At 67.4% G+C, this 27,543-nt stretch overlaps 2 protein-coding genes across 2 annotated transcripts; one reads left to right on the top strand and one right to left on the bottom strand.

Moving 5' to 3' along the window:
• The first annotated feature begins 78 nt into the window (after positions 1-78).
• On the top strand, positions 79-4,977 carry BEST2 (bestrophin 2). The gene is made up of 9 exons (XM_075902410.1): positions 79-251; positions 509-603; positions 1,208-1,441; positions 2,199-2,353; positions 2,741-2,818; positions 3,062-3,214; positions 3,852-3,932; positions 4,116-4,270; positions 4,404-4,977. The coding sequence occupies exons 1-9, from the start codon at positions 100-102 to the stop codon at positions 4,975-4,977; spliced, it is 1,677 nt and encodes a 558-aa protein (XP_075758525.1). The 5' UTR covers positions 79-99.
• A 3,163-nt stretch (positions 4,978-8,140) lies between these two features.
• Positions 8,141-26,631, bottom strand: HOOK2 (hook microtubule tethering protein 2). The gene is given in 24 exon segments (XM_075902409.1): positions 8,141-9,540; positions 10,040-10,111; positions 11,101-11,208; positions 11,480-11,583; positions 11,866-11,948; positions 12,167-12,201; positions 13,895-13,982; positions 14,158-14,295; positions 14,720-14,789; positions 16,018-16,093; positions 16,306-16,416; positions 16,570-16,771; positions 17,472-17,497; positions 17,499-17,613; positions 18,097-18,245; positions 20,847-20,927; positions 21,089-21,151; positions 21,256-21,323; positions 21,732-21,864; positions 22,324-22,374; positions 22,650-22,669; positions 22,672-22,721; positions 23,070-23,155; positions 26,558-26,631. Coding segments are annotated over 24 exon segments (2,127 nt in total). The 5' UTR covers positions 26,603-26,631; the 3' UTR covers positions 8,141-9,387.
• Positions 26,632-27,543: the final 912 nt, after the last annotated feature.

Genomic DNA, 27,543 nt, shown 5'->3' with positions numbered 1-27,543 from the left:
TCCCGGTCCTGCCCCAGGGCGGCCCTGGTGCCCCGCCCGGACTCTCCTGTGACCGTCTCCGCCGCTGTCTCTGCAGGGCCCGTGTCCCCGGCCACCGCCATGACTGTCACCTACACGGCCCGCGTGGCCAACGCCCGCTTCGGGGGCTTCTACAAACTGCTGCTGCTCTGGCGCGGGAGCATCTACAAGCTGCTGTACAAGGAGTTCCTGGTCTTCTTCGCCACCTACCTGGGGCTCAGCCTGACCTACCGGTGAGGCGGGGGCGGGGAGGGCCCTTTGCACGCCCGTGCACGGCTGTGAGTGTGCCCCTTGCACGAGTGCATGCGGCTCTGTGCACTTGTGTGGGCCAGGGAATGTGCCCCCAGCTCCTCGCACCTTTGTGTTCCTTGTGCTTCCACGGGGAGCGGGCGTGTGGCACTTTTTGGCCGCCCATCCCCATGCACGGGCTGTGTGGGAAACTCACCAGCAAGGGCACCAGCCTGCTCACACTTCTCTCCCCCCCCCCCAGCTTCGTCCTGGCTGAGGATCAGAAACGCTACTTTGAGAAACTGGTGATTTACTGCGACAACTACGCGAACCTCATCCCCGTCTCCTTCGTGCTGGGTGAGGGCCTCCCCCGTCCCCCCCCACCCCTCCCCGTCTCCTTCGTGCTGGGTGAGGGCCTGGGACCCCCGATCCCCCCCCACCCCTCCCCGTCTCCTTCGTGCTGGGTGAGGGCCTCCCCCGTCCCCCCCCACCCCTCCCCGTCTCCTTCGTGCTGGGTGAGGGCCTGGGACCCCCAATCCCCCCCCACCCCTCCCCGTCTCCTTCGTGCTGGGTGAGGGCCTCCCCCGTCCCCCCCCACCCCTCCCCGTCTCCTTCGTGCTGGGTGAGGGCCTCCCCCGTCCCACCCATGGAAAGGGGCTGGGGGCTGGGTGCTCCTCTGGGCTCTCTGTAGCACCATAAGGAGGCCCTAGGGGGGCTCCTCTCTCCCCCCAGGGAGGCACCAGCCTGGGGTTCAAATCCCGCCAGGCCCCTCAAGCCAGGGCTGGGACCCGCCTGTGGAACGTGCGCTGAGAGCGACTCCTGCTGGCCAGCTGGGGAACTGGCACGAAGGGAGCCTGTCCCAGCCCCCTGGACTCCACTGAGCTGCCTGGGCTAGGGGCCAGGACACCGGGGCACCCCAGCCGGCTCCGCCCCTCACTCCTGCGCTGCTCCTTTGCCGCAGGCTTCTACGTCACGCTGGTGGTGAACCGCTGGTGGAGCCAGTACACCTGCATGCCCATGCCCGACCGCCTGATGTGCGCCATCTCCGGCACCGTGCACGGCGGCGACGAGCGCGGCCGGCTCTACCGCCGCACCCTGATGCGCTACGGCAGCCTGTCGGCCGTGCTCATCCTGCGCTCCGTGAGCACCGCCGCCTTCAAGCGCTTCCCCACCATCGACCATGTGGTGGAGGCAGGTATGTGGCGGGGGGGCACAGCGGGCCCTGGGCTGGGGGGAGCAGATGGCTCAGCAGGGGGCGCTGTGCTGGGGGGAAGCGGGGGCGGGGGGCCAAGCAGGGGGCGCTGTGCTGGGGGACCAGGGGGCCAGCAGGGGGCGCTGTGCTGGAGGAGCAGGGGGCCAGCAGGGGGCGCTGTGCTGGGGGAGCAGGGGGCCAGCAGGGGGCGCTGTGCTGGAGGAGCAGGGGGCCAGCAGGGGGCGCTGTGCTGGAGGAGCAGGGGGCCAGCAGGGGGCGCTGTGCTGGGGGAGCAGGGGGCCAGCAGGGGGCGCTGTGCTGGAGGAGCAGGGGGCCAGCAGGGGGCGCTGTGCTGGGGGGGCAGGGGGCCAGCAGGGGGCGCTGTGCTGGGGGGGCAGGGGGCGCTCTCCCCGGCCGGCAGGGCTGTAGTCTGCTCAGTCTAGGAGCCGCACCCGGCGCCAGTCCCCTGCGGCCAGGCGGTTCTGCTGTCACGTGGCGCCGCCCGGGGGTTGGACGCCCCCAGCCTGGCCCGCGCCCAGCGCCGGGAATTCCTTTCCGCCTCCCTGACTCCCTCCCGCGGCTTCCAGCTTCCACCTTGCCGCCTGATCAAAGCGCGGCCCGGCTGAGCCGCTGCCACACAGCCCCCGCGCCACACCGAGGTGGCCGCATCCGCACTCCGGCCAGGGCTCTGGTTAGGACCGTCCTGGGGCCGCGGGTTCAGTCCCCGGCCCGGCCCAAGTGACACCCTCCTCCCCCGCAGGCTTCATGACCCGGGAGGAGCGCAAGAAATACGAGAACCTGAGCTCGTCCTACAACAAGTACTGGATCCCCTGCGTCTGGTTCACCAACCTGGCGGCCCAGGCGCGCAGGGAGGGGCGGGTCCGTGACGACTGCGCCCTCAAGCTGCTGATGGAGGTGGGTGGAGACGGGGGTGGGAGGGGCACAGTGGGGGGGGCCTGGGGTCTGTGCCTGGCTGCGGGGGGGGGGGAGGGGCAGGCGCCCCGGATGCTTCCGTTTTCCCTCTTCTCCCGCCAGGCTTGAGTCCAGGTGGCCGTCTGCTGGCAGCGAGTTTGCTGGGTCTCTGCTCCGGTCCCAGCTGGCTGTCCTGTCAGTGCTAACTGGGGGCTGAGCCCCCCCCAGCACTTAGAGGGACCCCAGTGGGGGTGGGGGGGGCTCTGTGCTGGGCGGGGGCATTTCTTGGGCATGCCCTGATTCCGTCTCTGGGGGCCGTCAAACAGCCCCCCAGCAGGGATCTGCCCCCGGCCTGGCTCTGAAATGCCCCCCCCACCCCCGCCCCCACAGGAGCTGAATCATTTCCGTGGGAACTGCAGCATGTTGTTCCACTACGACTGGATCAGCGTCCCCCTGGTCTACACGCAGGTGAGCACCGGCATGAGGGGCGGGGCTGGGGGAGGGGCAGGGTGGGGGGCACCAGGGTCCATGGGGCAGGGCGGGGGGCACCAGGGTCCTGGGGAGGGGCAGGGCGGGGGGCACCAGGGTCCATGGGGCAGGGCTGAGGCGCCAGGGTCCTGGGGAGGGGCGGGGGGGCACCAGGGTCCATGGGGCAGGGCTGAGGCACTAGGGTCCTGGCCTGGGGCTGCCTGACTCTGCGCCTGGGCCCAGGTGGTGACCATCGCCGTGTACAGCTTCTTCGTGGCCTGTCTGATCGGGCGCCAGTTCCTGGACCCGGCCCAGGGCTACGAGGGCCACGACCTGGACCTGTGCGTGCCGGTCTTCACGCTGCTGCAGTTCTTCTTCTACGTGGGCTGGCTCAAGGTGGGGGGCGAGGCCGGTGCCAGGTCTGGGGCGGGAGCGGGGAGGCTGGCAGACGGGGAGCAGGGTCCTGGGGGGGCCTACAGGCGGCTGTGCCACTGATCAATGCTGTGGGCAGAAGGAGAGCAGGAGATGCTGGGGAAGGCCTGGAAGGGTGCAAGGGGGGGCAGGGTGCTGGGGGTGGGGGTGTCAGTAGTTGTGGGGAAGGGAAGGCCTGGAAGGGTGTGGGGGGGGGGCAGGGTGCTGGGGGTGGGGGTGTCAGTAGCTGTGGGGAAGGGAAGGCCTGGAAGGGTGCGGGGGGGGGCAGGGTGCTGGGGGTGGGGGTGTCAGTAGTTGTGGGGAAGGGAAGGCCTGGAAGGGTGTGGGGGGGGGCAGGGTGCTGGGGGTGGGGGTGTCAGTAGCTGTGGGGAAGGGAAGGCCTGGAAGGGTGCGGGGGGGGGCAGGGTGCTGGGGGTGGGGGTGTCAGTAGCTGTGGGGAAGGGAAGGCCTGGAAGGGTGCAGAGGGGGGGGAAGGGTGGGGGGGGTAGCTGGTGGGGAAGGGGCAAGGATACTGGGGGAAGAGGGCAGGCCTGGCAGGGGTGCAGGGTAAGAGGTGCTGGGGGAAGGGGCCTGCCCCCCAGCTGAACCACACTCCCCCCAGGTGGCCGAGCAGCTGATCAACCCCTTTGGGGAGGACGACGACGACTTTGAAACGAACCTGCTGATCGATCGCAATTTCCAGGTACATCCCCCACCCCCCTCCCCAGCCCCTGAGACTGCGGAGTCCAGGCAAACACCAGCCAGTGTGAGGGGCAGGGACCCAGCTGGGAGAGAACCCAGGAGGCCTGGCACCCAACCCCCCCCACTCCCCCCCAGAGCAAGGGGAGAAGCCAGGAGTCCCGCCCCTCACTGCCCCCGTCCCCAGGTCTCCATGATGGCGGTGGACGAGATGTACGACGACCTGCCACTGCTGGAGAGGGACCGTTACTGGGACGCCTCCAACCCCCGCGCGCCCTACACCGCCGCCACCGTCTTCCTGCTGCACCAGCCCTCCTTCCAGGGCTCCACCTTCGACATGACGTAAGCCGGGGGCCTTGCTCCCACTGCTGCCCCACCCCAGAGGGGGCCGCACCTCAGGGCCAGGCCCTGTGGAACGAGCAGCCGTGCCCCTCCCCAGAGGTGGCCGCATTCCAGTCTCTGGTCTCGGTTGCAGGCTGCCCAAGGAGGACATGCAGTTCCAGCCGCTGGAGGAGATCGAGGAGGGGCTGGAGCCGAGCCGCCACGTCCCCCTGCACCTCCTGAACCGGCTGCTGGCCGCGGGGCCCACCCCGGGGGGCTTCGGCCGGCGCCTCTCCCTGCTGCGCCGCAAGAACAGCTGCGTCTCCGAGGTCTCCACCTCCTACAGCTGCCTGTGCCAGGACACGCAGAGCACGGCCTGCAGCTGCGAGCCGCCCGCCCGCCGCCCGCCCCTCACGGGGCCCTTTGCCCCAGAGCCGCGGGGCTGGGAGGGGGACGAGGAAGCCGGGCACGGGGCTACCAGCAGCCCGGAGGAGGAATTAGACCTCGCCCAGCCGGGCCAGGGCTCCTTGCTCAGCCCCGACGGCGCCGCCCCCCTGCCCGGCAGCTTCCCAGCCCCACAGGAGGCGGGGCCCCTTGTGGACACGTCGATCCTCCCCAGCCTCCTGCCCCCCGGAGCTGCCAGGGAGCCCCCCGCCCGGAGCGGCCCCCCCAGCGCTGGCTACCGGCCCTGGCTGCAGAAGCCCATCGAGGAGGAGAGCACAGCGTGAGCCGGGCCAGGCGGCACTGGGCAGAGACTCACACGCCCTCTGGGGGGCAAAGGTGCCAGCCCACAGTGGGGGGCCCTGGCTATGGGGGGCACCGACTCCTCGATGAGACTGTAGAAACCTGGCTCTGGAGCTAGCAAAGGCCCCGCTACAAGGGGAGCGCGTCATCCCAGGCCTAGCAATACTGTGTCCCCCTCCCCCCCCCGACTCGGGGTCACCTGCTGGGCCCTGGGGGACACAGCACCCCCTGCTGGCTGGCCTGGGCAGTAGCCTGCTCCAGTCCCCTCAGCGCCCCCCCCCCCCGGACCCTGCTGCAAATTGCACCGGCTTCTTGGCATGCCCTGCCACCACCGTGCGCCAGCCAGGCCTGGACATGGGGGGCTGAGCTGTGGGGCGCTCATGGCGGGGGGCAAAGGGGCTCCCTCCTCTTCTTTCACCGTCTTGCTCCTGCCTCTTTAAATAGAATTGTACCAAGCTGCTCATGCATGGGAGTGTCATGCGGGGCGGGGCGGGGCATGCTGGGAGCAGTTCTGGGCCTCAGTTTCCCCCTCTGTGCCAGGGAACCAATGGGACTCCGCTGTCTTGAGAAAGGCTAGAGGCAGGGAGGGTCCTACTGAATTCACCATCACTCCCCAGGCACGGAGTGGACTCTGGTGTCCCCCCGCGCCCGTGTCAGTGCTGGGTGGCCAGGGAGTGGCGGCCGCCGCCGAAGGGCCCAATGCAGAAGTGTGGCAACACCCGACCAGGCCGGCCCTGCCTCCGCGCTGCTGGGTCCTCGGCCAGCAGCCGCTGCTCCCAGCAGCACCGCAGAAGGGTCACGTGACCGCAACCCCATCTCCAGCCTTGCCCTCCCCCCCCTCCAGGTCAGGGCAACTGACCCTTTTTTAAATCCTAGGATCAGGCAATTGCCCCAAATGAGGCGTGAAGGGGGCTGGCCCCTGGCCATGCACATGCAAGGGCTGGGCTGAGCGCCGGAGACTCAGCTCTGTTTAAAAATAGAGTGAGGTGGGGGGGCGGGACACGCTGGGAGAAGAGCCTGGGGACCCAGGTTTCTCGCACCCCCAGTGGCTCTGCTGCGTTTGGTCAGTGGGGTAATTAGCCTGGGCAGGACGGCGGGGCAGGTGGCCTGCTGGCAGAGAGAGGGGCCAGGCTACGGCTGGGGGCTGGGCCAGGAATCGCAGGGCTTGGATCTACCCCTGCGGAGGGGAGGAGAAGGTCACGCTCATTAAGTGCAGCTCAGTGTGGCTCACTCCTGCCTGCTCTCACTCCAGTGCCTGGGGGGTGGCAGCTGGTACTTACCCCCTGGGAGCAGGAGTAGAGCCTGGGGGGCCCAGGGGTGGGGAAGGGGCAGGTTCAGAGCCTGGGGGGCCCAGGGGTGGGGAAGGGGCAGGTTCAGAGCCTGGGGGGCCTAGGGGTGGGGAAGGGGCAGGTTCAGAGCCTGCACCGAGTCTGAACAGCTGCACCTTCTGCTCTGAGTTGCACCTCAGTGCTGGGCAAGGGCCCTGCCTCGATTAAGCAGCAGCAGCTGTGTCGCACCCCAGAGATGGCTGCATCTCTGCCCTAGACAAGGGACCCACAATGCCCACAGGGGGTGCAGGACCCCGTTTGCCCTGGGGCCCAGGGACCCGGTGCCTTGATGCTCAGGGCTTGAACCTCAGGGCTAGCAAGGCTGGGCCGTCAGAGCGCCAGGAGGGAGGGGGCAGAGCTGGGGGAGGGGCTGCCCATGGGGGCAGTGTTTAAGCCCAGGCTGGCCCCTGGCCATGCAGCAGCTCAGCCCGAACTTGGGCGCTTGAGCCCAGAGAGAGGGGCTGGGGCAGCTGGAAATGTCCCAATTTGCCCTGCTGGCCTCCCCCCACAAACACCCGGAGAGGGCTCAGCTGCCCCCCCCCCCCCCCCCCCAAGCCAGGCCACGCTGGAGCTGAGCCACTATTGATGGCACCTGCCCCAGCTGCTCTCTCCCTCCCCAGCAGCTGCGAGGCCGGACTCCCAGAAATGCCTGGAGGGCCTCGGCTGGGCCCAGAGCCGCATGGCCAGGCAGTGCGACTAAGAGCTGAACCGCACCCCCCCGCGTGCGGGGAAAGTGAGGCAGGCGGGCGCTAGGCCCACTTTCAAACATTTAACTGGTTAACCATTTGGGGGCACCAGGGAGAGGCAAGCGAAGGGTTAACAGCCCCGGGGGGTTAAGTAGGCCCTGGCCCAGCGCCCCTCAGCACTGGGGGAGGGGGACTGTCCTGTGCTGAGCCCCTCCAGCCAGTAGCTCCCCCCGCGACCAGTGCCAAGGTGAGCAAACAGCAGCCCCGAGCCAGCCCTTCGCTAGGCCAGGAGCCTGTGGGGGGGAGTGTGGGGATCTCAGCCCAGCTGGGCAGGGAAACAGGCTTCTGCTGCCCTGGGACAGAGCAGCCACCCCCTACAGGGCCACACCCCATGGGCCCTGCTTCAGGACTGGGGCTCTTCCATGACCTATTAGATAGATTACGGTAGCACCTAGGCTCTACCGCAGTACACCTAATACTCCACAGCAACCTGCTCTAAGACTTGAAACCTTACCGTAATACACTTAACACACACAGCCCCAGCAAAATGGCTCATCCAAGACAGGAACGCCTAAGCATTACCGTAATACTCCTAATAGTCCAAGATGGGCTCCAGGCCCTAGGACTGGGGTGGGCAAAAAATTATTGCCAGGGGCCACTTCAGAAATGTTTGAAGTGCACCCAGTGGGGGGCCAGGAGACTTCGCTGCTTCCCCACCCACAGCCGATGATTGGTCTGGGGAGCGTGTGAAGTCTCCTTGCAGCCTGCCAGGAGCGCCTGACGCTTTTAAGTATCTCATGCTCCTCGCAGGGCGGGGGCAGGGTGGCAGAAACTTCATGTGCTTGCCCCTAACCCCAATCCCTGATTGGCCTGGGGGCAGGATCAACCCACCTGGCCCGCGGAGGCCCTTGTACCCATAAGCCGAGTGCAGGAGAGATTCAGGGGCCGCCCACCTGATTAGCACAGCACCCGCAACCTAGGTTTCTATGGGTGGTACACCTCTACACATGCCTCAGTGCACAGAACAAAACTTATTCCACACATGGATGGAAAACAGTGGGAAGCCATGGAGCCCTGCTCCTCACCCCCAGGGGCCGGAGCAGCCAAGAGATTTGTGGGCTTCAAAAGACAGATCAGCAGATTCTAGTGTCTTTATTGGTAGTGTAAAGATTCAGTCCAGGGGCCCAGGGCCCCGTGCACCATTGCAGGCTGCCCGAGAGTAGAAAAATAACAGAGCCACCAAGTCCCTCCTCCCCACCTGTCAGTTTTACAAAATACACAGTCTGCATCTTTAAAAACCCAGCAGCATCCAACTAAAATTATACCCTAAAACAAAATTAAAAAGGGGGGGGAGGGGAGGGCTCAGCCCAAGTCTGGACCCAAACCCTTCCCCCGCGTAAAACTCAATCCACTTACAGCCACGCAGAGCAGAGGTACCACCACAAGAGGCCACGTTAAAGCCAAAAGACGAGGCGAGTCCCAGCCCCGGCGCTGGCCAGCAGGGCTTTGCCGCGGGCCGCAGCGAGCGACGCCGGGACCTGCCTTTCTCCCCAGGGCCAGGCCACGAGGGGCTGGCAGCTTTGGTGTCCCAGCCCAGGCGCCCGGCTGGCGGGTGCTGGAGGTGGGCAGGGATCCCGGCTCTCCCTGGAGATGGGCGGCATCTGATGCCACAGCAGCTGGGACTGCACTAGCCGAACGAGGAGGCGGCAGATCCCAGCCCCGCCGGCCACAGACTGGGCGGCACGAAGCAGCAGGACAGGCCCGGTGCCAGGGGCAGGCCTGACCCAGGACCCCCCCCCCCCCCCCCCCGCTGGGACTCAGCCCTTGGCGCACACTCAGCTGTCTCGCCCTGACCCAGCGCCCCCGCCAGGTGGCCACGGAGGCTGAGCCCCAGGTGCCGGGGCAGGGCTGCACTAAGCAGCGTGGCCAAGAAGGGGTTAAAATGGGGGGAGGTTTCCCGGGGGAGGGAAGGGATGGCCACTGCTGGGAGCAGCTCCCCCACTAGCACCCCAAGGGACCAGCCCAGGGATCCTGGATGTGAGCACGGGGGGGGAGGGGGGAGGGGGGAGAGGCCTGGCTGCCCCCCTCGCCCTTCTAGTAGTGCAAAGCAACTGGGGCTTGTAGCAGGGTCCAGCGTCCCCTCCCCCAGTCATGGGCAGATCCTCTCCCCCAAGGTGCCCCCGGCCCTGGGCTCCTTGGGTAGCGCAGGCTGTTCTACCCCCTCCCCGGGGTTCGCCCCTTGCCTGCAGTTCCCCCCCCCCAAAGAAAGGGCAGCGCGGGGGGGTGGAGGCTGCCAGGCAGCAAGGGGTTAAAGGCCTGAGGGGCAGGGAGCTCCACTTGTGAGAGCCCTCCCCCCCCCACGTAGCCCAGGGGGCTCCAGTCAGTGCAGCGGGGGGGCCTTGTCTCCGTACTTGGCCCGCCCCAGATGCCCCCGGCGGGCGCTGGTGGCCAGGCGCTGCTGGGCCAGGAAGGACTGGGCCGTGCCGGAGGCGGCCGATCGCTCCTCTGTGGCTTGCTGGTGGAGCGCCATGCCCTGCAACGGAGCAGGGGGTCAGGCAGGGAGGGGGCAGCCCCGCCCCGAGAGCAGGAGTCATGGGACACCAGAGCACATGCCCAGCCCAAGCAGGACACCATGGGGTCAAGCTGGCATCCCCCCAGCCTGCCCGGTGCCACCCCCAGTCGGCCTGGCAGCCCCCCACCTCTTCCCCCCCCCCGATACCGCCCTGCCCCCCGCCAGCCTGGCAGCCCCCCACCTCTTCCCCCCCCCCGATACCACCCTGCCCCCCGCCAGCCTGGCAGCCCCCCACCCCTCCCCCCCCGATACCACCCTGCCCCCAGCCGGCCTGGCAGCCCCCCCCCTCCCCCCCCCGATACCACCCTGCCCCCAGCCGGCCTGGCAGCCCCCCACCTCTTCCCCCAATATCGCCCTGACCCCCAGCCGGCCTGGTGCCACCCCCGGCAGCCCGCCGCCTCTTCCCCCCCGATACCGCCCTGCCCCCCGCCGGCCTGGCAGCCCAGCGCCCCCCACTCACCGTGTTGTACCAGGCGCTGATGATCAGCTTCTCCTCCTGCTCCCGCTGGGCTCTCGTTTTCTCCAGGTTAGTCTGTTGGGGGGGGGGGGGGGGGGGGGGGGAGAGAGTCAGGCTGGGCACACGCGGCTGGGCACACCAGGCCCTCACCCTGCCCCCCAGTGAAACTCCCACAGGCCACATGGGGGCCTCCTGAGACAGCTGAGACCTTGGGAGGGGAGGGGCCCTTGGCACCCCCCCCCCCCCCGCCCCATCCCACAACGCAAGCTGCCTGGCAGACCCAGCAGCTGGCCGAGAGCGTTTGGCTACAGGTGCAGGGATCCCCCGACTGGGGCTAGGTCCCTCTGTCCAGCCCCACCCAACCACTAGTGCAATGGGCAGCGCCACATCCCCCCCCCCCCCCAAGCGGCCTCCACCACCAAGGACTGAGCTAGCTAGGAACAGGGGACACCCCCCCCCCGGGGAAACTGAGGCACAGAGCCACCTGGAGCACCCAGCTGCCAGGCCCGGGCTGGGGACATGGACTTCGTGAGAGGCGTGTCCAAGGGCCCAGACACCTCCCCCAGTTTGAGTCACCCCTCCCCCGATCACGTGCCCGCCCCTCCAGGGCAGCCGGCTTCATGTCCCACCCCAGCCGGTTCCATGCCTTCCGGCCTGCGAGCACCCGGGGCTTGTCGGGAGCCCTGGGGCCAAGCCCCCCTTCCCTGGGGGGCTGCCAGCCAGAGCCCAAGGCAGCAGTGGGGATCCCGGGCCGGGTACGCGCCAGGAAGAGAACGGCTGGAGGACCCCTGTGCCCCCCGCCCACCTGTGGGAGGAGGGGCCAGACCCCCCAGCCGATCGGCGAGCAGCCTCCGGCGGAAGGCAAATTCACAGAGCGGCGGGGGAGGGAGTTTCCTTCCTGACCCCTGCCCGGGAGCCGCTGAAACATGAGGCTGGATCGCGCGGCCGGAGAGCGACGGCCGCTTCTGTGCCCCGTCCAGGAGGGGGGACTGACCCCCAGCGCCGGGGGGGGGGGGGGGGGGGAGAGGGGCTCGTTACTGCCCCACCCCATGGCAGGGCCTCACCTCCAGGCGATGGATCTTCACTTCCTTCTCCTGCAGCTGGTTCTTTAAGGCCTGGATCTCCGGGGGCGGTTTGAGCGGCTGCTGCTTTGGGTGCAGGGTCTTGATGACCTGCAGTGAGGTGGATGGAACCAGGGGGTGACCAAGGACACCCCCTGCCCAGCCAGCCGGGGAGCCCCCCTCGGGCCAGGACCCCTGTTGTAGCTGTGGGCGCTGCAGAACTTCCCAGAGCTGCCCCCCCCCAGCAACGCCCTTTGTGGGGAGGCACAGGTGGCGAGACCCCCCACGCCTGTGGGGAGACAGGGGCCCGGCCCCCGAGTGTCCCGAGGGACGGCGCTTCCTCAGCCCCCTCCCCACCGGAGGCCCCCAGCCCGGGGCTCACCGTGCAGGCCTTGTCCATGTAGCGCTTGTAGCGTTCCTCCATGGCCCGCATGTCCTCGTCCTTCTTCTTCAGGCTCTGCTGCAGCTCGTCGATCCTCCTGGCGTCTAGGGGCAGGGGCCAGGTCAGCATCTCAGCGCCCCCCAGCTGGGGAAACCGAGGCACGGAGCCCCCCCCCGCCCCTCCCAGGCTCACGTCACACGCAAGGGACGTACCAGGGATACAACTTTGTGGGGGGAAGCATCCGAGAGACCAGCCGGATAACCCCCCCCCGCCCCCTCCAAATCTGTACCAGAGTCACCCCTCCCCCAACCCTCATACTCGTGCTGTCCACTTTGGGCTCAGTTCCCCCCTTCTATGCCCGGCCCGCCCCCCCCCCAGCCCCGTACTCTCGCTGTCCACGCCGGGGGCCAAGTCCTCGATGTACTCCCTCTTCCTCTGCAGCTCCGAGTGCGCCTGGTGCAGCTTCTCCCTGGGGGAAAGTCAAGGCCTGTCAGGTGCCCGGCGCCCCCAGGTCTCCCCGTCCCCCACCATGCCTGGCCCAGCAAAGGCCCCTCCCGGCCCCCGGAGCTGGCTGGGAAACGCCCCAGCGGGCAGAGCCCCAAGCGCCATGGCCAGGGGATGCGTCTGCCCCGCAGCGGCTGCCGGGCCTAGTAACCGCCCCACCCCGGGTGAGAGACCAGCACTTACAGGTGCTCTTCCAGCTTCCTCTTCAGCAGGCCGGACTGGGGAGGAAGAGGAGGAGAGGGTGAAGGTCGCCAGAGGCTCGGAGCTGCCCCCCCCCACCCAGCAGGCACGGCCCCTCCCTTCCCCGAAAGGCCTCCAGCGCTGGGAACACGGAGCCCTGCTGCCGGACCCCTCCCAGCCCCACTCAGCTCTCTTGGCCCCGGGTCTCAGCCCAGCTCCTGCGACACCCGGGGTCACAGGCCAGTCTGTGCCAGGTTTTCGGGGGTGGGGGTGAGGGGTGGGGAATCAGGCCCCTCCTGGTCGGCTTCGAACCCAGCCGGTTCCACGCCTAGTGACCGCCAAGGTCCAGTCCTCCTGCCGCGAGCTAGTCACTGGATCCCCCCCGCCCCACGGGGGGCGGCTTTACACTGACCGAGCCAGCACGAAACCCAGGGCACGGTCAGCCGCTGAACGCCTCAAAGCCCGTCTGCGGCAGCCAGACACAGAACGAGGGTCCCGCCCCCGAAGCCCTGGGCTTAGCTACGGGTAGAAGCTACTGTTTAGAACAGGCGCCTCTGTCTACCGCGAGGCCCGGAAGGAGCCGGGTTTTAGGTGTCGGTCAACGGCCTCAAATTCACCGGACGCCTCCCCCCACAGCCCCCCCCCGCGGAGGAAGTAACAGCCACATCCAGACAGGCTGCGTAAGCTCAACGCGGCTTGAGCACGTGTCAGGACGGGGTGTCCCTCGGGATCTGTGCACCAGCTGTTCTGGCTGGTTAGCTGTGCCCATCACTAGAGGGGCGGGCCCCTCGCCCAGCTGTCGGAAACGGGGAAAGCGGAATGGACACAAAAGGCCTAAAAATAAACCAGCTGAAGCTCTAGAAAGGAGGCGAACGGCCTGCCAGGCCTGTGCGCAGGTCGGGGGCTCGCAGCCGAACAGGCCAGGCCAGACGCCCGCAATATCCTGCGGCTGCTGCAATGGGGACTCTCACCCCGAGGGGGGTTTAATGAGCCAGGAAACAAATTAAGCAGCGTTAACAGCCAGAGTAACAGCCCAGATTTCTGTGTGTGGGGAGTAGGGAGCCCCCCCCAACTCAAGACTCCTTCTAAGCTGCCCTGTGCCCCACGCTCAAGAAGGGCTGCCCCCCCCCCCCCCCCCAGAGATCCAGTGTCTTGGGGCAGGCCCCCAAACCCACAGCCCCCTTGCCCCGGGACAGGAAAGGAGCAGACACGCCAGGTGGGTTTAGGGAGGGGACGGCTGGTACTTACAATGGCCTGCAGGGGGAGGGGACAGGCAGCCAGCGACAGAGAGAGGTGGGAGAGAGAAGCGTTAGCGTGATCCAAGCAGGGGGGGGGGGGGGGGCCATGAGACCGCGGCGGCGGCGGGGGGAGGGTGCGGGCTCCCATCCCTGCACAGAGACTGCAGGGGCCTCCCCCTTCCCAAGGAGAAACTGGGGAGGCCGGACCCCCTCCCAGCTGCCTCCCCCCCCCCCCCCATGCACGGATCTCCAGCCCCTCCCCACAATGGGGCAGATCCGACCTGGAACACACCGGCACCCCTCCCCCAGCAGCGAGCAGCAACCCCCAGCCGGGGCGGGGGCAACGCAGGAGGGGGCGCCCCAGGGCCCTGCCACGGTGCCCACGCCAGGCCCAGAGACCCCAGGCTCAGCACGAGCCGTTAGCTCTCCCTGTGGCTTGGGGAAGGGGGAACCTTTCCCCTTACAGCGGTGCCAGTCCCGGGGCCAGACTCACATCCTCCGCCTTCGCATCCTGCTCCTGCAGGGCCTTCTGCAGCTCCTCCACCTGGGCCTTCAGCTCCGAGACCTGATGCTGGTGCAGCCTGGTGAGGGAGGGAGATTAGCCGGGGGGCACAACTGGGACCCTCCCCTGGGCTGAGGCTCGCCCCCTCCCCCCCATTAGCAGGCAGGTGCATGGCCAGGAGCCTTGCTTGGCTCTCAGGTGAGAGGAGCTGGGGGGGGTTGTCAGCCTAGATCAGAGCCCCCCGCCCCCATCACCTCTCCTGGGTCTCCAGCCGGTTCTTGGCGCGGTTGGACTCCTCCAGCTGTTCCTGCAGCTCCGCCAGCTGCTGCCGGTAAACGGACTCCTGCGCGCACAGCATCCTGTTCTCCTGCTGCAGGCGCACGATGGTCTCCCTGGGGCCGGGGAGAGGGGCGGCTCAGGGAGACCCCTGGCTAGGCTGGGACGTGCGGCTGGGCTCAGACCGACCCTTGTCCCCTGCCGCGGCACTGCCCCGGCTTGGAGTTCCCTTCCCCGCTGTGGGCACCAGGCCTCCGGGCAGGGTCTGTGCCCCGGGCCAGGCGGGCTTTGCCCTCCCTGTCCAGCGCCCCCCCCAGCCCTAAGATCCACCCCCCAGGCCCTTCGCTGGCCCACGCAGGCAGCTGGGAACAGCTCAGGGACCCAAAGGTGAGCAGCAGAGACCCTCACCCCGAGGGGGACTAGCCGGATTCTGCAGACGCAGCACACAGAGGGCCAATAGGGCACCCCCCAACCCCCCCCCCCGGACGGTGGCCTAGAGGTGCCAACACGCCCCTCTGGCCCCCCGGCGGCAGGGCCTACTTGAGTTCTGCCGGCAAGATCTCAGCAGCCAGGTTGTCCACGGGAGAAGAGGCTCCGTCCAGCAGGGCGTCTGCAAGAGGAAGTGGGGGGGGGGGGGGTTACATGGAAGAGCAGGGACCCGCCCTGACTCAGAAGAGCCCTACTAGCCCCACATGGGTGCGGATTCTCCCCTGCCAGCAACGCTGAGATGCCACGTGAGGGTCACAACCTGCAGCCTCCTGCTCCGGGCTAGGGGCACGGCCCAGGACTTCCCATGGCCACGGAGGGAGCTGGAACGACGGCCAGCACCTGGCTATCCGCTGTCCTGTCTGCAACCAGGGCGGGTGCCAGGAGTAACAACACGGAGAGTTATCAGTGTTATGCAGGGTGAGGTCTCTCCTACCCACCCCCCTTTGTGGGTGGCAGCATGGGGCGCTCATGTAGGAACGGGATACACTATGTGTAACAGCCTAGAAGGAGGTACTCTCGCCCCCCCCCCCGCTAAATTCTTAACTTCAACATCATGTGGCAGGGAGTTCCACAGATTCTGCATCAGAGTTTCAAAACCCCCAATGTCTTAGAGCTGGGCAGGAAATGGGCGCCCCACGAACACAAAGGTACAATTAGAACAGATTAAAGATTTCAGGGGGCAGGGCCAAACGATTTCAGATTCGGAAGTGCGGCTGCAATGCCTCATGGGAGTTGTGGCTCAACTGCCTTGTGCTTCTCCTGCGCTCTTTGGGCCAGCCTCCCTGACAGGACAACACCTCCCACGATGCACCCAGCGGCCCTGTCCCGGCGGCAAGATCACGGGAGAAGTAGGCTGGCTGGAGAACCCAGTGCATTCTCCACGGGCCGGGTGCCGCAACCCACATCTCCCACGATGCCGCCTCACGGCCGGGCAGGCGGGTGCATTGTGGGAGATGTAGTTCCACCAAGGAGCTTGGCCCCTGGAGAAGAACAAGGCTACGAGGAGACCAAACCTCAGCTCCCACGAGGCTCTACGGCCAATCCGCCGAGAGAGCTGGACGCTCCCAGCTGGAGCTGAAAAGCGAAGCGAGCTGATGTGCTACCCGGCCGAGAAGCGCGGAGCGTGATGCTCAGCCACAGGCAGCTGCGGCTCGCGGCCAAGGGGGAAGGGAGTCTGCCGAGGGCCGAACCGGCTCCATGCAGCGCAAGCCAACATCTCGCCAGGGCGGCGGCACCAAACTCCGTCTCCTCCCTGCCTCGGGCCGAGCGAGGGGGGCTACTGTGGCAGGAGATGCAGCTGCCCCTCCCGCCGCCCCCCACGTGCCCTGCCCAGCTCGGGCTGCACCCACCTGCTTGGCTCAGGCACGTCTGCTGCACCTGGGCGCATCTCAGCTCCTCGTTGGCCTCGCGGAGGGAGTCCCGTTCCTCATCAGGCGCTGGGGGGGGAGGGGAGCAGCTGGGGTCAGCAGAGCCCTCCACCCGGGCACGGAGCCGGATCACCTCGCTGCCAAACCCAGGCCTCACCGCGCTCAGGCTGTCTGCTCTAACCACTACCCACCACTGCCCTCCCGAAGCTGGAGCAATTCCAACTCCAGCCCCCCCCCTTTAACCACTAGGCTCCCTCCATCCCGCCTCACCTCCTTCTCTTTCACCAGCGCCTCGAACTTCTCCTTCAGGTTCCTGTACTCGAATTGCCACTTCTCCGCCTTCAGGGCCTCCTCCGAGTGCTTGCTGTGCAGCTCCCGCACCTGCGGGGGGACAGGGACGGGATTTGAGGTGGCCCCTGGGACCCGGGACAGGTCCCCGGAGGGGGGGCCAGCAGATCAGTGAAACCGCAGCTAAGCGGGGCAGGGAGAACCCCTGCTGGAGACAACAGCCCCGCCCCCAGCCCCGCCCCCCACCTGTCTCTTGTGGGTCTCCAGCTGGGCGCGGCCGGCGTTGGCCTTCCGCAGCTCCTCCTCCAGCTCGCAGGTGCGCTGCATGTAGACCGTGTTCCGCTCCTCCAGCAGCCGCACCTGCCGCCGCAGGTCGCCCAAGTCCTCCAGCTTCTTCTGGTACGCGGCCACCATGGCCTCCAGCTTGGCCACCTTGTCCGAGGAGTGCCTGCCGGGGCGGGAGGGGCCGAGCTCTCAGCTGGGGCCAGCAGGCAGGACTAGGGGTGCCGCTTTCATCCCCCCTCCATGGCCTTGGCAGAGAATCAGGGGTTGCAGGTGTGGGGTGGGGCAGGAGCGCGTTGAACCCTGGCTCCTGCCCAACCCCCCCCCCATCCCACGGAGCCCAGGCCAGTGGCCCATCTTGCCCAGTGACCCGTCTCCCAACAACGGCCAGTGCCAAGCGCCTCAGAACAGGACAGTTCTCAGGTGAGCTGCCCCCCCTCCCACCACCAGTCACGTGGCCCCAGAGATTTAGGGATGCAGAACATGGGGCTGTCTGAACCCAGCAACCCCAAAGTACGGGGCCCTGCCTTGCTTAGCCCCGGCTGGTAGGCAGGGCACTGAACCGAGGCTCCCTGGCAGTGGAAACCCAGCTGCACCCGCTGGAGCTGGAGGGGTTCCCCTGAGCTAGCTGTAGTAGGCTCTTCTCCCACAGGGGGAGCGCTCCTGCGTGCAGACAGGGGGCGGCAGAACACGCCCCTTAACCAGCCTGACAGCAACAGTCAGAGCTCACGGGGGGGGGGGGGGGGGGGGGGATTCCTGCCTTGCCCTGCGGCCTGAGGGTGAGTCCCCCCCCCCACACACCCCGCCAGGGCGCTGTGGGACTGGGGGGGGGCCGGGGGGGATCCCAACAGGCCCGAAGCTCTCACCTTAGCACGTCCATCTCGTCCTTCAGGGGCCTGGGCCTCCTCGGCCAAGCTGCTCAGCTCCTCGTTCCGGTGCTGCAGGTCCTGCGCCTCCCGCTCCAGCTCCTCGCAACGCGTGCGCAAGTCCTCCTTCCCGCTCTCCAGCCTGCGGGGATGGGGCCCAGGTGAGACACCGCTAGCTCCCCGCTCTAACCCCTAGGCCCCACTCCCTCCCAGAGCCCGACCAGGGCCCCTGGCTCCCCCGCTCTAACCCCTAGGCTCCACTCCCTCCCAGAGCCCGACCAGGGCCCCTGGCTCCCCCGCTCTAACCCCTAGGCCCCACTCCCTCCCAGAGCCCGACCAGGACCCCTGGCTCCCCCGCTCTAACCCCTAGGCCCCACTCCCTCCCAGAGCCCGACCAGGGCCCTGGCTCCCCGCTCTAACCCCTAGGCTCCACTCCCTCCCAGAGCCCGACCAGGGCCCCTGGCTCCCCCGCTCTAACCCCTAGGCCCCACTCCCTCCCAGAGCCGGACCAGGGCCCCTGGCTCCTCGCTCTAACCCCTAGGCCCCACTCCCTCCCAGAGCCCGACCAGGGCCCAGGAGCCCTGGCTCCCACCCTAGACATCTCCCCCCCCCCACACACACACACCTGAAAGTCTCCTCCTGCAGTTGCGCGAGCTGAGCCTGCAGCAGCAGCAGCTTCTTGCTGCCCGCGTCCGACTCCAGACGACTCTTCTGCTCCTTCAAGGCCTTGTTCTCCAGGGCCAGGCTGTTCTTCTCCTCCACCAGGGCCGAGAGCTGAGGACCAGGGCAGGGAGTCAGAAGCCCCGTGGTGGAGACAGGCAGAGAGCCCCCCCCCCCCCCCCCCATCCCCGCAGAGACCAAGAGATTACGCCCCCCCCCCCCCCACACACACACACACTCACCTTTGGGCTCAGCTGTCCCAGAGCCGACTGCTTCCGCCCACCCCCTGCTCTGGGAGGAGACAAACGGGCCCAATGGAGGCCAACCAGGGCTGGGGAGGGAACCCAGGAGTCCTGGCTCCCAGTCCCAACCCCCTCCACTCTAACCACTAGGCCTCACTCCCGTCCCAGAGCTGGGGAGGGAACCCAGGAGTCCTGGCTCCCAGTCCCAACCCCCTCCACTCTAACCACTAGGCCTCACTCCCGTCCCAGAGCTGGGGGAGGGAACCCAGGAGTCCTGCTCTCAGTCCTGCGCTCACACTGGGCCTTCGCGGCATGGAGTCTGCAAACGCCAGGCAGCTTCCACTCTATGCCGGGCCCTCGGACCCGCTCCAATGCACCCAGGACGGTCACCTTTGAAGGGGGTAGCTTGGCACTGGGCTGCGTGCCACCTTCCTGGCCTGGCAGCCCCCAGGGGAGGGGGGGAATAAGATGCCCCGTTACCCACTCTCGCAAGGGCTCAGAAGCCAGGCTTACAGGAGAGCTGAGTTAGATCCTAAGCAGAGGTGGCCGCATGGGCAGGTCCCTTTTATGAAAGGACAGATGGGGATACAAGCCCCGAGCAGGTAAACCCCAGACACTGGATGCCCCCTACAACTAGGGAGGGATGACACGAGCTGGGCTAACTCTGGCTGCCCTCTTCTGAATCCTGCAGAGCTCTTGGCCTCTACGCCATCATGTGGCGGTGAGTTCCGCAGGCCAACACTGGGAAAGGAGCATCTTTCCATTGATCTGCACGTCCCATCGTTCTCGTGCTGCCAGAGAAGGGAGAAGAGATGCTCCCCACCTCCCTACTCTCGTCTAGTCATGGAAGATTTAATCACATGGCCCCTCTTACGGCATCCCCTCACCCTGCTCTTTCCACAGAGTTTCCAGCCCTCCATTCACTCCAATCCCCTCCCCGGCACCCCGTAACTCAGCAATCTGCTTTGAGACACACTGCCCCGCCCCGCCCCCCCGGGACTTCCCCAGGCTTTGCAGCGGGGTAGAGAGTTTGGCGAGCACCCAGGAGAGCTGTAAGAACGTCAGTAGGTAAGCGAGACGTGCCCCCTTCCCCACCCCGCCTCCGCCAGGGTGTTCCAAGCAGCCTGCATTAGTCAGCTCCACGACAGACATGCTCATGCAGAGGAAACGGACGCGCTGGTGGCTGTGTCAGTAGCTCTGTTATCGCAGAGGGAGGGGGGCGAACGGCAAACTCACCTTCCCGCAGGGGAACCGCGGCTCCGGGGATACGTTAGCACCTTGCAGGAGCAAAGGGGGCGGTTTATGGCCAGCGGTCAGTTGGGGACCGCTGTGCTTTGCACTGCAGGGGGAGGGGGCTCTTGTTATATGGGCATCCGAAGGCGGAAACCCACCACGCCCCCCTGCCGCCGGGGATCAAGTGTTCCCCAGCTCCCACCCTATCTGGTCTCCAACGGAGTCCCCGGCGATGAAGCTGCTTCTTCTGTGCTCAGACATCTTCCCGCCCCCTCCCATGCACACCCCGCTGGGATCTCGCGCCCTGAGGCAGAGGAATCGGTAGGATGGGTACAGAGGCTCCGCTACCTGGGGAACTCCTTGCTGCAGGAGGCTGACAGCACCGAGATGGGTTTCCTTCCCCCCCTTCCAGTTGAGCTGGCTGCTTCTGCGCCCTCACTGATCTATTCTCACCTGGGGAAGGGGTGGAAGTAGAGCCTGATTGACATATTGCTGCCAATAGCAGCTCTCTTCAGCCACTGGCTACCCTGCACCTGGCCACACTGGACCCTGTCCCACGGAAGGAGGGGAAGGGAGAATGCTTGAACCCAGCAAGGCAATCTGTGCTGAGGGCACCTGCCAATACAGCTGGGTTTGATCCCTGACTCTGCCACCCTCTTCCTATCGGAGTCACGTCCATCTCTGCCTCAGTTTCCCCTCCCACCGAAGCTGGAAGGACAGTCCTTCTGTACAACCCCCCCCCCCCCATTTGCTCGTCTTTGTAGAAGAGCTGCCCCATGTGCATACAGCACCAAACACAACAGGGCCCCAACTGTTCAGAGACCTCAGGTGTCCTGACCGAATCCTCTTTCCTCCCCTCCCCCCCCGTTCCTGCCCTAGCCCCCTCCCCAAACGAACCCCAGCTCCAAAAGCAGCAGCGCTACACCCATTTGGGGGGGAAGGAGGGGGAGAGATGCAGAGACCCACACACCACACAGGCCGGAGGAGCAGAGACACTGCAACCACAACCCAGCCGGAGGGGAGACATCCAGGCAGTGCAGACGGGACCCAGTAGCCAGGGCAGGGATCCCACTGGGAGTGCCCGGAGCCTCTCCAGCCGGAGAGTCGAGGCTCCGGAGCCGAGAGCAGCTGCCCCTCCGCGGGCTGGGCCGAGGCAGCTGCGGCGCCTGGGTTCTTTGGAAGGAGCGAGCACCCCCTCCCCCCACAGCCCCGAGCCGGGGGAAAATCCGCTCCTGCCCACCTGCTGCTCCAGATCCTGGCAGCGCTGCCGCATGTCGTCTGGCTCCTCCAGGTCCTCGCTGAGGAAGTAGTACTTCCGGGACTGCAGGGCGGGGCGGGGAGAGGGCGGTTAGTGACGGTCACGTCCCCCCCCTCCAGCCCCCTTCCCACTCCAAGAGGCCACGGAGCCAGAGATGCGCCCCGCCCAAAACAGCCCCCGAATTCTCCCTTCTTTGACAGGTGGGGAAACTGAGGCAGGGGCACCTGGCTGTCGAAGTTGCCGTACGTCTCGGAGGCCAGCGTGTCCGACGGGTCCTTGGTCATCAGCTGCAGGAGAGAAAAGGGTTGCAGGCGGGCCGAGGCGGCTGGGGGGGGGAGCAAAGACCCAGGCAGCAGCTGCCCGGTGCTGGTTTGCGCCGGCCCCGGCTCACCTCCTGAATGGCTGCCATCACCACATGCTGGACGGACTCCTCCAGGGTCATGATCTGCTGGATGTGCTCTGCGACAGGGAGGGCAGCAGCTGAATCCCTGCCCCTTATGCCCACAGTCCGCCCTCCAGCCCCTCCCCCGATGCCAGCCACCCCCCCCCCACTTCCCCTCCCCCCCTCCACAGCACGGGCACCAGGCCCACACCGCACAGAGGGCCGCAGGGGCCCCGACCAATTCCCTGCAGGGGTGGGGTGGGGCACATGGAGACGGCCCCTTTGCCAGCTGGCTCCCTGGGGGTTCCTGGCATGCCCCTCCCCCACACGAGCCGTGCAATCGGGGCAGAGGGAGGTGGGCCCGTCCTGTCTGGGGGGCCCCAGAGCAGCACCATAGACAGACACCCCACCCCCGCAGGGAGTAACCGCCTGCCCCTCCTCCACCCTCGGGCCATGGAGCACACGGGCAGGGGGGCTCCTCCCACCTTGCTTCTTCTCGCAGCTGATGGCGCACCCCAGCACCAGCTGCAGCAGCTTGCCCAGCTCCGAGGGGTCCGAGAACTCCCCGATCAGGCTGACGTCCGGCAGGTGGTGCTCGGAGACCTGGTGGCCCAAGACCTGGGGGAGAGACCGAGGGCTCAGCGCCCTCCTGCCCCACGGACACCTGCCCCTCCCTCCACATGCTGGAGCCAGCACCCATGGGGCTCGGGGCACAGACGGGCTGGCACAAGAGACCCCCCCCCCAGGCCAACGTACCAGGCCAGCTGTAAGCCCCCCCGTGACCAGCCCTGTGGGCACTGGGGGGGAAGCGGGCCCCTTTAGAGCAACCTCCAGACATACAGGGAGGGCGCGGGCACCATTGGGGACGTTAGAGCAGAGCCCACATCCAAGGGCAGCGTTGCCTAGTGGAGCCAGGACATCTGGGTTCTGCTCCCGGCTCTGCCACGGGCAAATTGCTGTCCCTTGCTGCCTCAGTTTCCCCACCCGCCCTGCGGGAACCTAGAGCATGAGCTCAGCAGGGCAGGGAGCCGACCAGAGCTGCCCCCCCCCCCCCACCGCCGGAGCGGGGACACTCACATCTTGGGAGTACTCCAGCACACTCTGCAGGATCTTTTTCAGGTTGCTGACCTGGAAGAGGGGAGCGCGAGCTGGGCATGCCGGATCCGGACAGGCCACGCCCCCCTGGGCTGAGCCCCGTCTCAATGGGAGGCAGGGCTCAGACCCCCACAACTCGGCTCAGGCCGGAGCGGCGCTTGCTGGGGGGCCGCAGGGAGGACACGAGGCGGCAGCCAGGTCCCCGTGGAGGATGGGAATTGACCGGCCGAGAAGTTGGGTGGGGGGGGCAGATTTTAACCATTCCCCCCCCCCCCCCCCCCCCCCCCGGGTTTAAGCCAGCAGGTTACCTTCAGCCTCCAGTTGTCCCAGTGTCGTCTTTGATCCGCAGCAGCCAGGTCTCATTGAACCAAGCGGCATCTCTGAAAGGGAGGGAGGTGGCAGGGCGGGTGGGGGGTGGGAGGACGTGGGGAGGGGGAATTCCTGGCCTGCCCAGAGCAGCTGCCACTCGGGGCAGGATCTGGTTTCCCCTCTGGCCGCCCACGCCCCAGCACGGGCCATAGACAGGAATCTAGCCTCTGGCTGGGACAAGGGGCAGCCGGTGGGGGCGGATGTGGACACCGGCTTCCCTCCGGGCCCCTCGCGCCGAAACCCGCCCTGGAGCCCAGCGCATCAGAGAGCCAAGCCCCAGGGCTGCCAGGAGTGAACCCCAGTCTGCCCCCCAACCCTGCCACCCCTCTTGGGGTCTCCCAGCCAGGGGCTGTACTTACATCCGGTGCAGCGCCTGGGCTATGGGGACCCCGCTGGTCAGATCCTGGTAGGTGCGGCACGGAGCCGGGACGTGGAAGGTCTGAAGCTGGGGAGGGGACGGAGGCAGCTCAGCGAGGCAAGGAGTGAATGAGTTTGGGGGGCGGGGTGGGAAAAGCCACCTAGAGATCTGGCTGGGGTAGACCTGCCCCCGGGGCGAGGGGCTGGCAGTTGGGATTGAACCTGGGACCTCTGGATTCCCAGGCCAAGATGGGAGCAAGTCTGTACGGCCCAGCTGCCGGGGGCACCAGCCCTCCCTGATCCTCTTCTCCCCCCATCCACCCAAAGGGTGATCAAAGCTGAAACACACTCCGGGGCTCCCCCCAGAGCTGACCTTCCCCACCTCAGCACGCTGCACAAGACAGGTACAAAGCCCCTGCTTGGGCCCCCCCAGATCACCCTGGGCCGAGGGAGGGCACCAGGTGCCCCCCCACTAACTCAGGCCCTGAAATCCCCCCTCCCCAGCTCTCCCTGCCCCACACAAAGCCGGCTCCCCAAACCAAGAAGGAACCAGCTGCTACTCCAGCAGCCTGACCCTGCATGAGGAAGTGACAGATCCTCCGAGCCAGCTGGCCCTGCCCCCCCCCAGCGCCCGCGCGTGGCACCTCCCTGCTTAAACCTACCCCCTGCCCCAGCGAGACCCCACGGCCAGCCCTGCACTGGCTTCAGTGTCTAACCCCACTCAACTCAGCTGCCAGGCAGGGCCCAGAGGGCAGGTGGGGCTGTGAAGCCACAGGGCCCTTCCTCCCGCCCCCAGTTATAGGTCTCTGGTGCCCCCTGGGCCTCACAAAGGGGCCCTCTGCAGAACATCAGCTGAGCTGGGGCAGCCCGCCCCCCCAGGAGCGATTCAAATGGCACCCAGCTGATTGGCCGAGCGCCCACAGTGCCAGCATGTGTTTCTGTTGGTGGTGCACATCCGCACATGCCTCGGGGCACACAAAATTTATTTCACACATGGATGGGGGGGAAATGAGGGGGATCACTGGCCTGCATCCCATAGAGAAAACCCCTTGACTGCAGCCAGCACCTCCTAGAGGGGAGGGGCCCCATTCCCCACCTGAGCCAGCCAGCCCCTTGCTCTGGGGAGGGGAGAGGCCCCATACTCCATTCCCCTCCTCCCCAGATCCCCTCTAGAAGGTACCATCCTCCATCCCCCAACCCAGCACTACAGCAAAGCTCCCCTAGCCCCAGGCAAATTAGCTTCCCCCTCTACTGCGGCCCGACGACCGGGGGCTATTCCAGCGGTGCCTCGGGGAAGGCTGCGTCCAGCTCCTAGTGCTCTGCCAGGCCCGGGTCCCTTGCCCCAAGGAACAGGGCAGCAAGATGGACATTTTCGTGGGGGTTCTGTGACCCAGAGGCAGGGCAGCGACTGGCTCACTCGGGGCTCCTCACCCGGGGGAGGGGCAGAGGGGTGAACAGTTGCTGTGGGGCAGAGCCATGTAACCGCCCCGGGTGGTACCGAGGGGTTGGGAAGGGACTGGCTGGAGCAGCCGCAGCTCAAGGGAGGATCTGGCGGGACGGCTGACGGGTGGAACATGTGGACTCAGTGCGGGTCTGTGGGAGGCAGACAACGGACCGGGCCCCTGGTGCTGCGAGCTTCCCCCAGCAGCAGTGCCCTGGCTAATGCTGGGCCCCAGCTCCTGCCCCCGCTCTGCTCTGTGTCCCATGCCAGGGCGCACTGACCCTCCAGGAAGCCTCTGAATAGGAGCTGGGCGAAGCAGGAGGGGGGCCTGTGCCGGAGGCCCGCCTGGGGGCCTGGCCAACCGGCAGGGAGGCATCGAGGGGCCTCGTACGAGTTGGGGTGTGGCACCGCCCCAGTGGCTCCGCGGCACAAAGGGTGGGGAGACCCACAGAACACACAAACCCCAGGCTACAGACACCCCAGGCCTCCCCACAGCCAGATCCCCCTCCCCCCCCACAGCAGGGATCAGCATCCGCCACGGCTCAGCTGGGACCTCCCAGCATCTGGAGCAGGTGCAGGGGATGGGGAGGAATCACGCCCACCGCCTACTCCTTGACCGTGGCAGCTTTGATCTCCCAGCAGCCTAATCCCCCTGCAGAGACCCAGGCACGGCTCCGGCCCAGCCACAGCTACTCTGGCCTTAGCCATGGGCAGGCTGGGCCCCTAGCCCCTCCAACTCTCCTCTGCATTGGTACAAGCCATCCCGCTGATCTGTCCCCCCCCTCCCTCCCAGTGATACCCAGGGCACTGCTGCGGTGGGAAGTTCACAGCACCCAGAGCCTGTGGCCAGCACTTGCCAGGATCGCTGCGGGGGTGGGGGGGTGCTCACTGAACCAGCTCCTGGAGCCCCGCCACTCCAGGGCCAGCTTCACCCCAACCATTAATGGCCCATTCACCCCACCTGCCCCCTTGTGCTCCCCCCATCATCCCCAGCAGCAACTTTCTACCCCTCCATGCTCCCCAGTCACTGCCTGCGCCCCAGAACACACACCCCCTCTTGGGGCCAGCCTGTGGCAGGGGGGGTCCCGGTGCATCAGCTCTCCCTTCCCAGCGCCCAGCAAGGAGCACAACACCAGCAGGCAGTGCCCCAGGGTGCTGGGGGGGGTGAGGGAGGGGAGACCCAGTGGCTCTGGAGCCAGATCAGTAGGCGCTCTGGGCACGGTGCCGCAGGGCTCTGAGGGAGGGATGGGAATGTGAGGGGCTCTCCGGGGGTGGGGAGGGAGGGGGGGTGTGAACATACAGCCCCCCCCACACTGAGGGGGAGCAGCACAGGGCTGAGGCACTCAGAGGGGTGGGGCAGCAGGGGTACAAAGTGCACACAAGTGGGGGCCCAGGGAGGGGGCAGGGGGCTAGAGGAGACCCCGCTGGGGGACACACCCAGGGCAGCCCCCCCGAAGAAGGCACAGACCAACCAAGGGCAGCCCCCCCCCCCGTTCCCAGCTCCTCCCCCCACGGCCTGGGGGCAACCCCCTGCCCCCATAACCCGGGGGCCTCCAGACCAGCTCCCCTCCCCCACAGCCCCCAATAATCCAGGGGGGCACCACCCTGCAGCTCCCCTCCCCCCACAGCCCCCCAATAATCCAGGGGGCACCACCCTGCAGCTCCCCTCCCCCCCAGCCCTCCAATAATCCAGGGGGCACCACCCTGCAGCTCCCCTCCCCCCACAGCCCCCCAATAATCCAGGGGGCACCACCCTGCAGCTCCCCTCCCCCCACAGCCCCCCAATAATCCAGGGGGCACCACCCTGCAGCTCCCCTCCCCCCCAGCCCTCCAATAATCCAGGGGGCACCACCCTGCAGCTCCCCTCCCCCCCAGCCCCCCAATAATCCAGGGGGCACCACCCTGCAGCTCCCCTCCCCCCACAGCCCCCCAATAATCCAGGGGGGCACCACCCTGCAGCTCCCCTCCCCCCACAGCCCCCCAATAATCCAGGGGGCACCACCCTCCAGCTCCCCTCCCCCCAGCCCGGGGGTGGCGATCCCCACTCACCCAGGTGAGCAGGGAGCCGCACAGCCCCGCCTTGTCCACGCTCATGGCTCCGGCCGCCCCCGGGGCCAGGCACGATCCGGCCGCCGAGCGCCTCGGTCCGCCAGCACCATAGACACTGGGGCTCGCCCGGCCTAGAGCGGCGGCGCCTGGCACACGACGCTCACTCCGCCCACAGCCGACATCTTTAGCCCGGGCAGGCGGCGCTCTAGCCTGGGACCGGCCAGGTAGGCTCGATGGCGAACGGCCGTTCTAGGACAGCGGAGGGTTCCCTCTATGGTCTCTCTGCTGGGAACCCCAAGGGGATTTACCCTGCGCTTCCTCTAGCCATTCGCCCGCACCCCTCCGTCCCCAGACACCCCCTCCCCTTCCCCACCCCCTCCCCTTCCCCAGACACCCCCCATCCCCACCCCCTCCCCTTCCCCAGACACCCCCCTATCCGCACCCCCTCCCCCAGACACCCCCCATCCCCACCCCCTCCCCAGACACCCCCTCCCCCTCCCCTTCCCCAGACACCCCCTTATCCTCACCGCCTCCCCTTCCCCAGACACCCCCCATCCCCACCCCCTCCCAGACACCCCCTCCCCTTCCCCTCCCCTTCCCCAGACACCCCCTTATCCTCACCGCCTCCCCTTCCCCAGACACCCCCCATCCCCACCCCCTCCCCTTCCCCAGACACCCCCCTATCCGCACCCCCTCCCCCAGACACCCCCCATCCCCACCCCCTCCCCAGACACCCCCTCCCCCTCCCCTTCCCCAGACACCCCCTTATCCTCACCGCCTCCCCTTCCCCAGACACCCCCCATCCCCACCCCCTCCCCAGACACCCCCTCCCCTTCCCCTCCCCTTCCCCAGACACCCCCTTATCCTCACCGCCTCCCCTTCCCCAGACACCCCCCATCCCCACCCCCTCCCCTTCCCCAGACACCCCCTTATCCTCACCGCCTCCCCTTCCCCAGACACCCCCCATCCCCACCCCCTCCCCTTCC

This window comes from Pelodiscus sinensis, chromosome 19 (assembly GCF_049634645.1).
Source record: "Pelodiscus sinensis isolate JC-2024 chromosome 19, ASM4963464v1, whole genome shotgun sequence".
NCBI lineage: Eukaryota > Metazoa > Chordata > Testudines > Trionychidae > Pelodiscus > Pelodiscus sinensis.
Note: the sequence above shows the minus strand (reverse complement) of the source record. Positions and strands in the feature narration are given on the sequence as shown.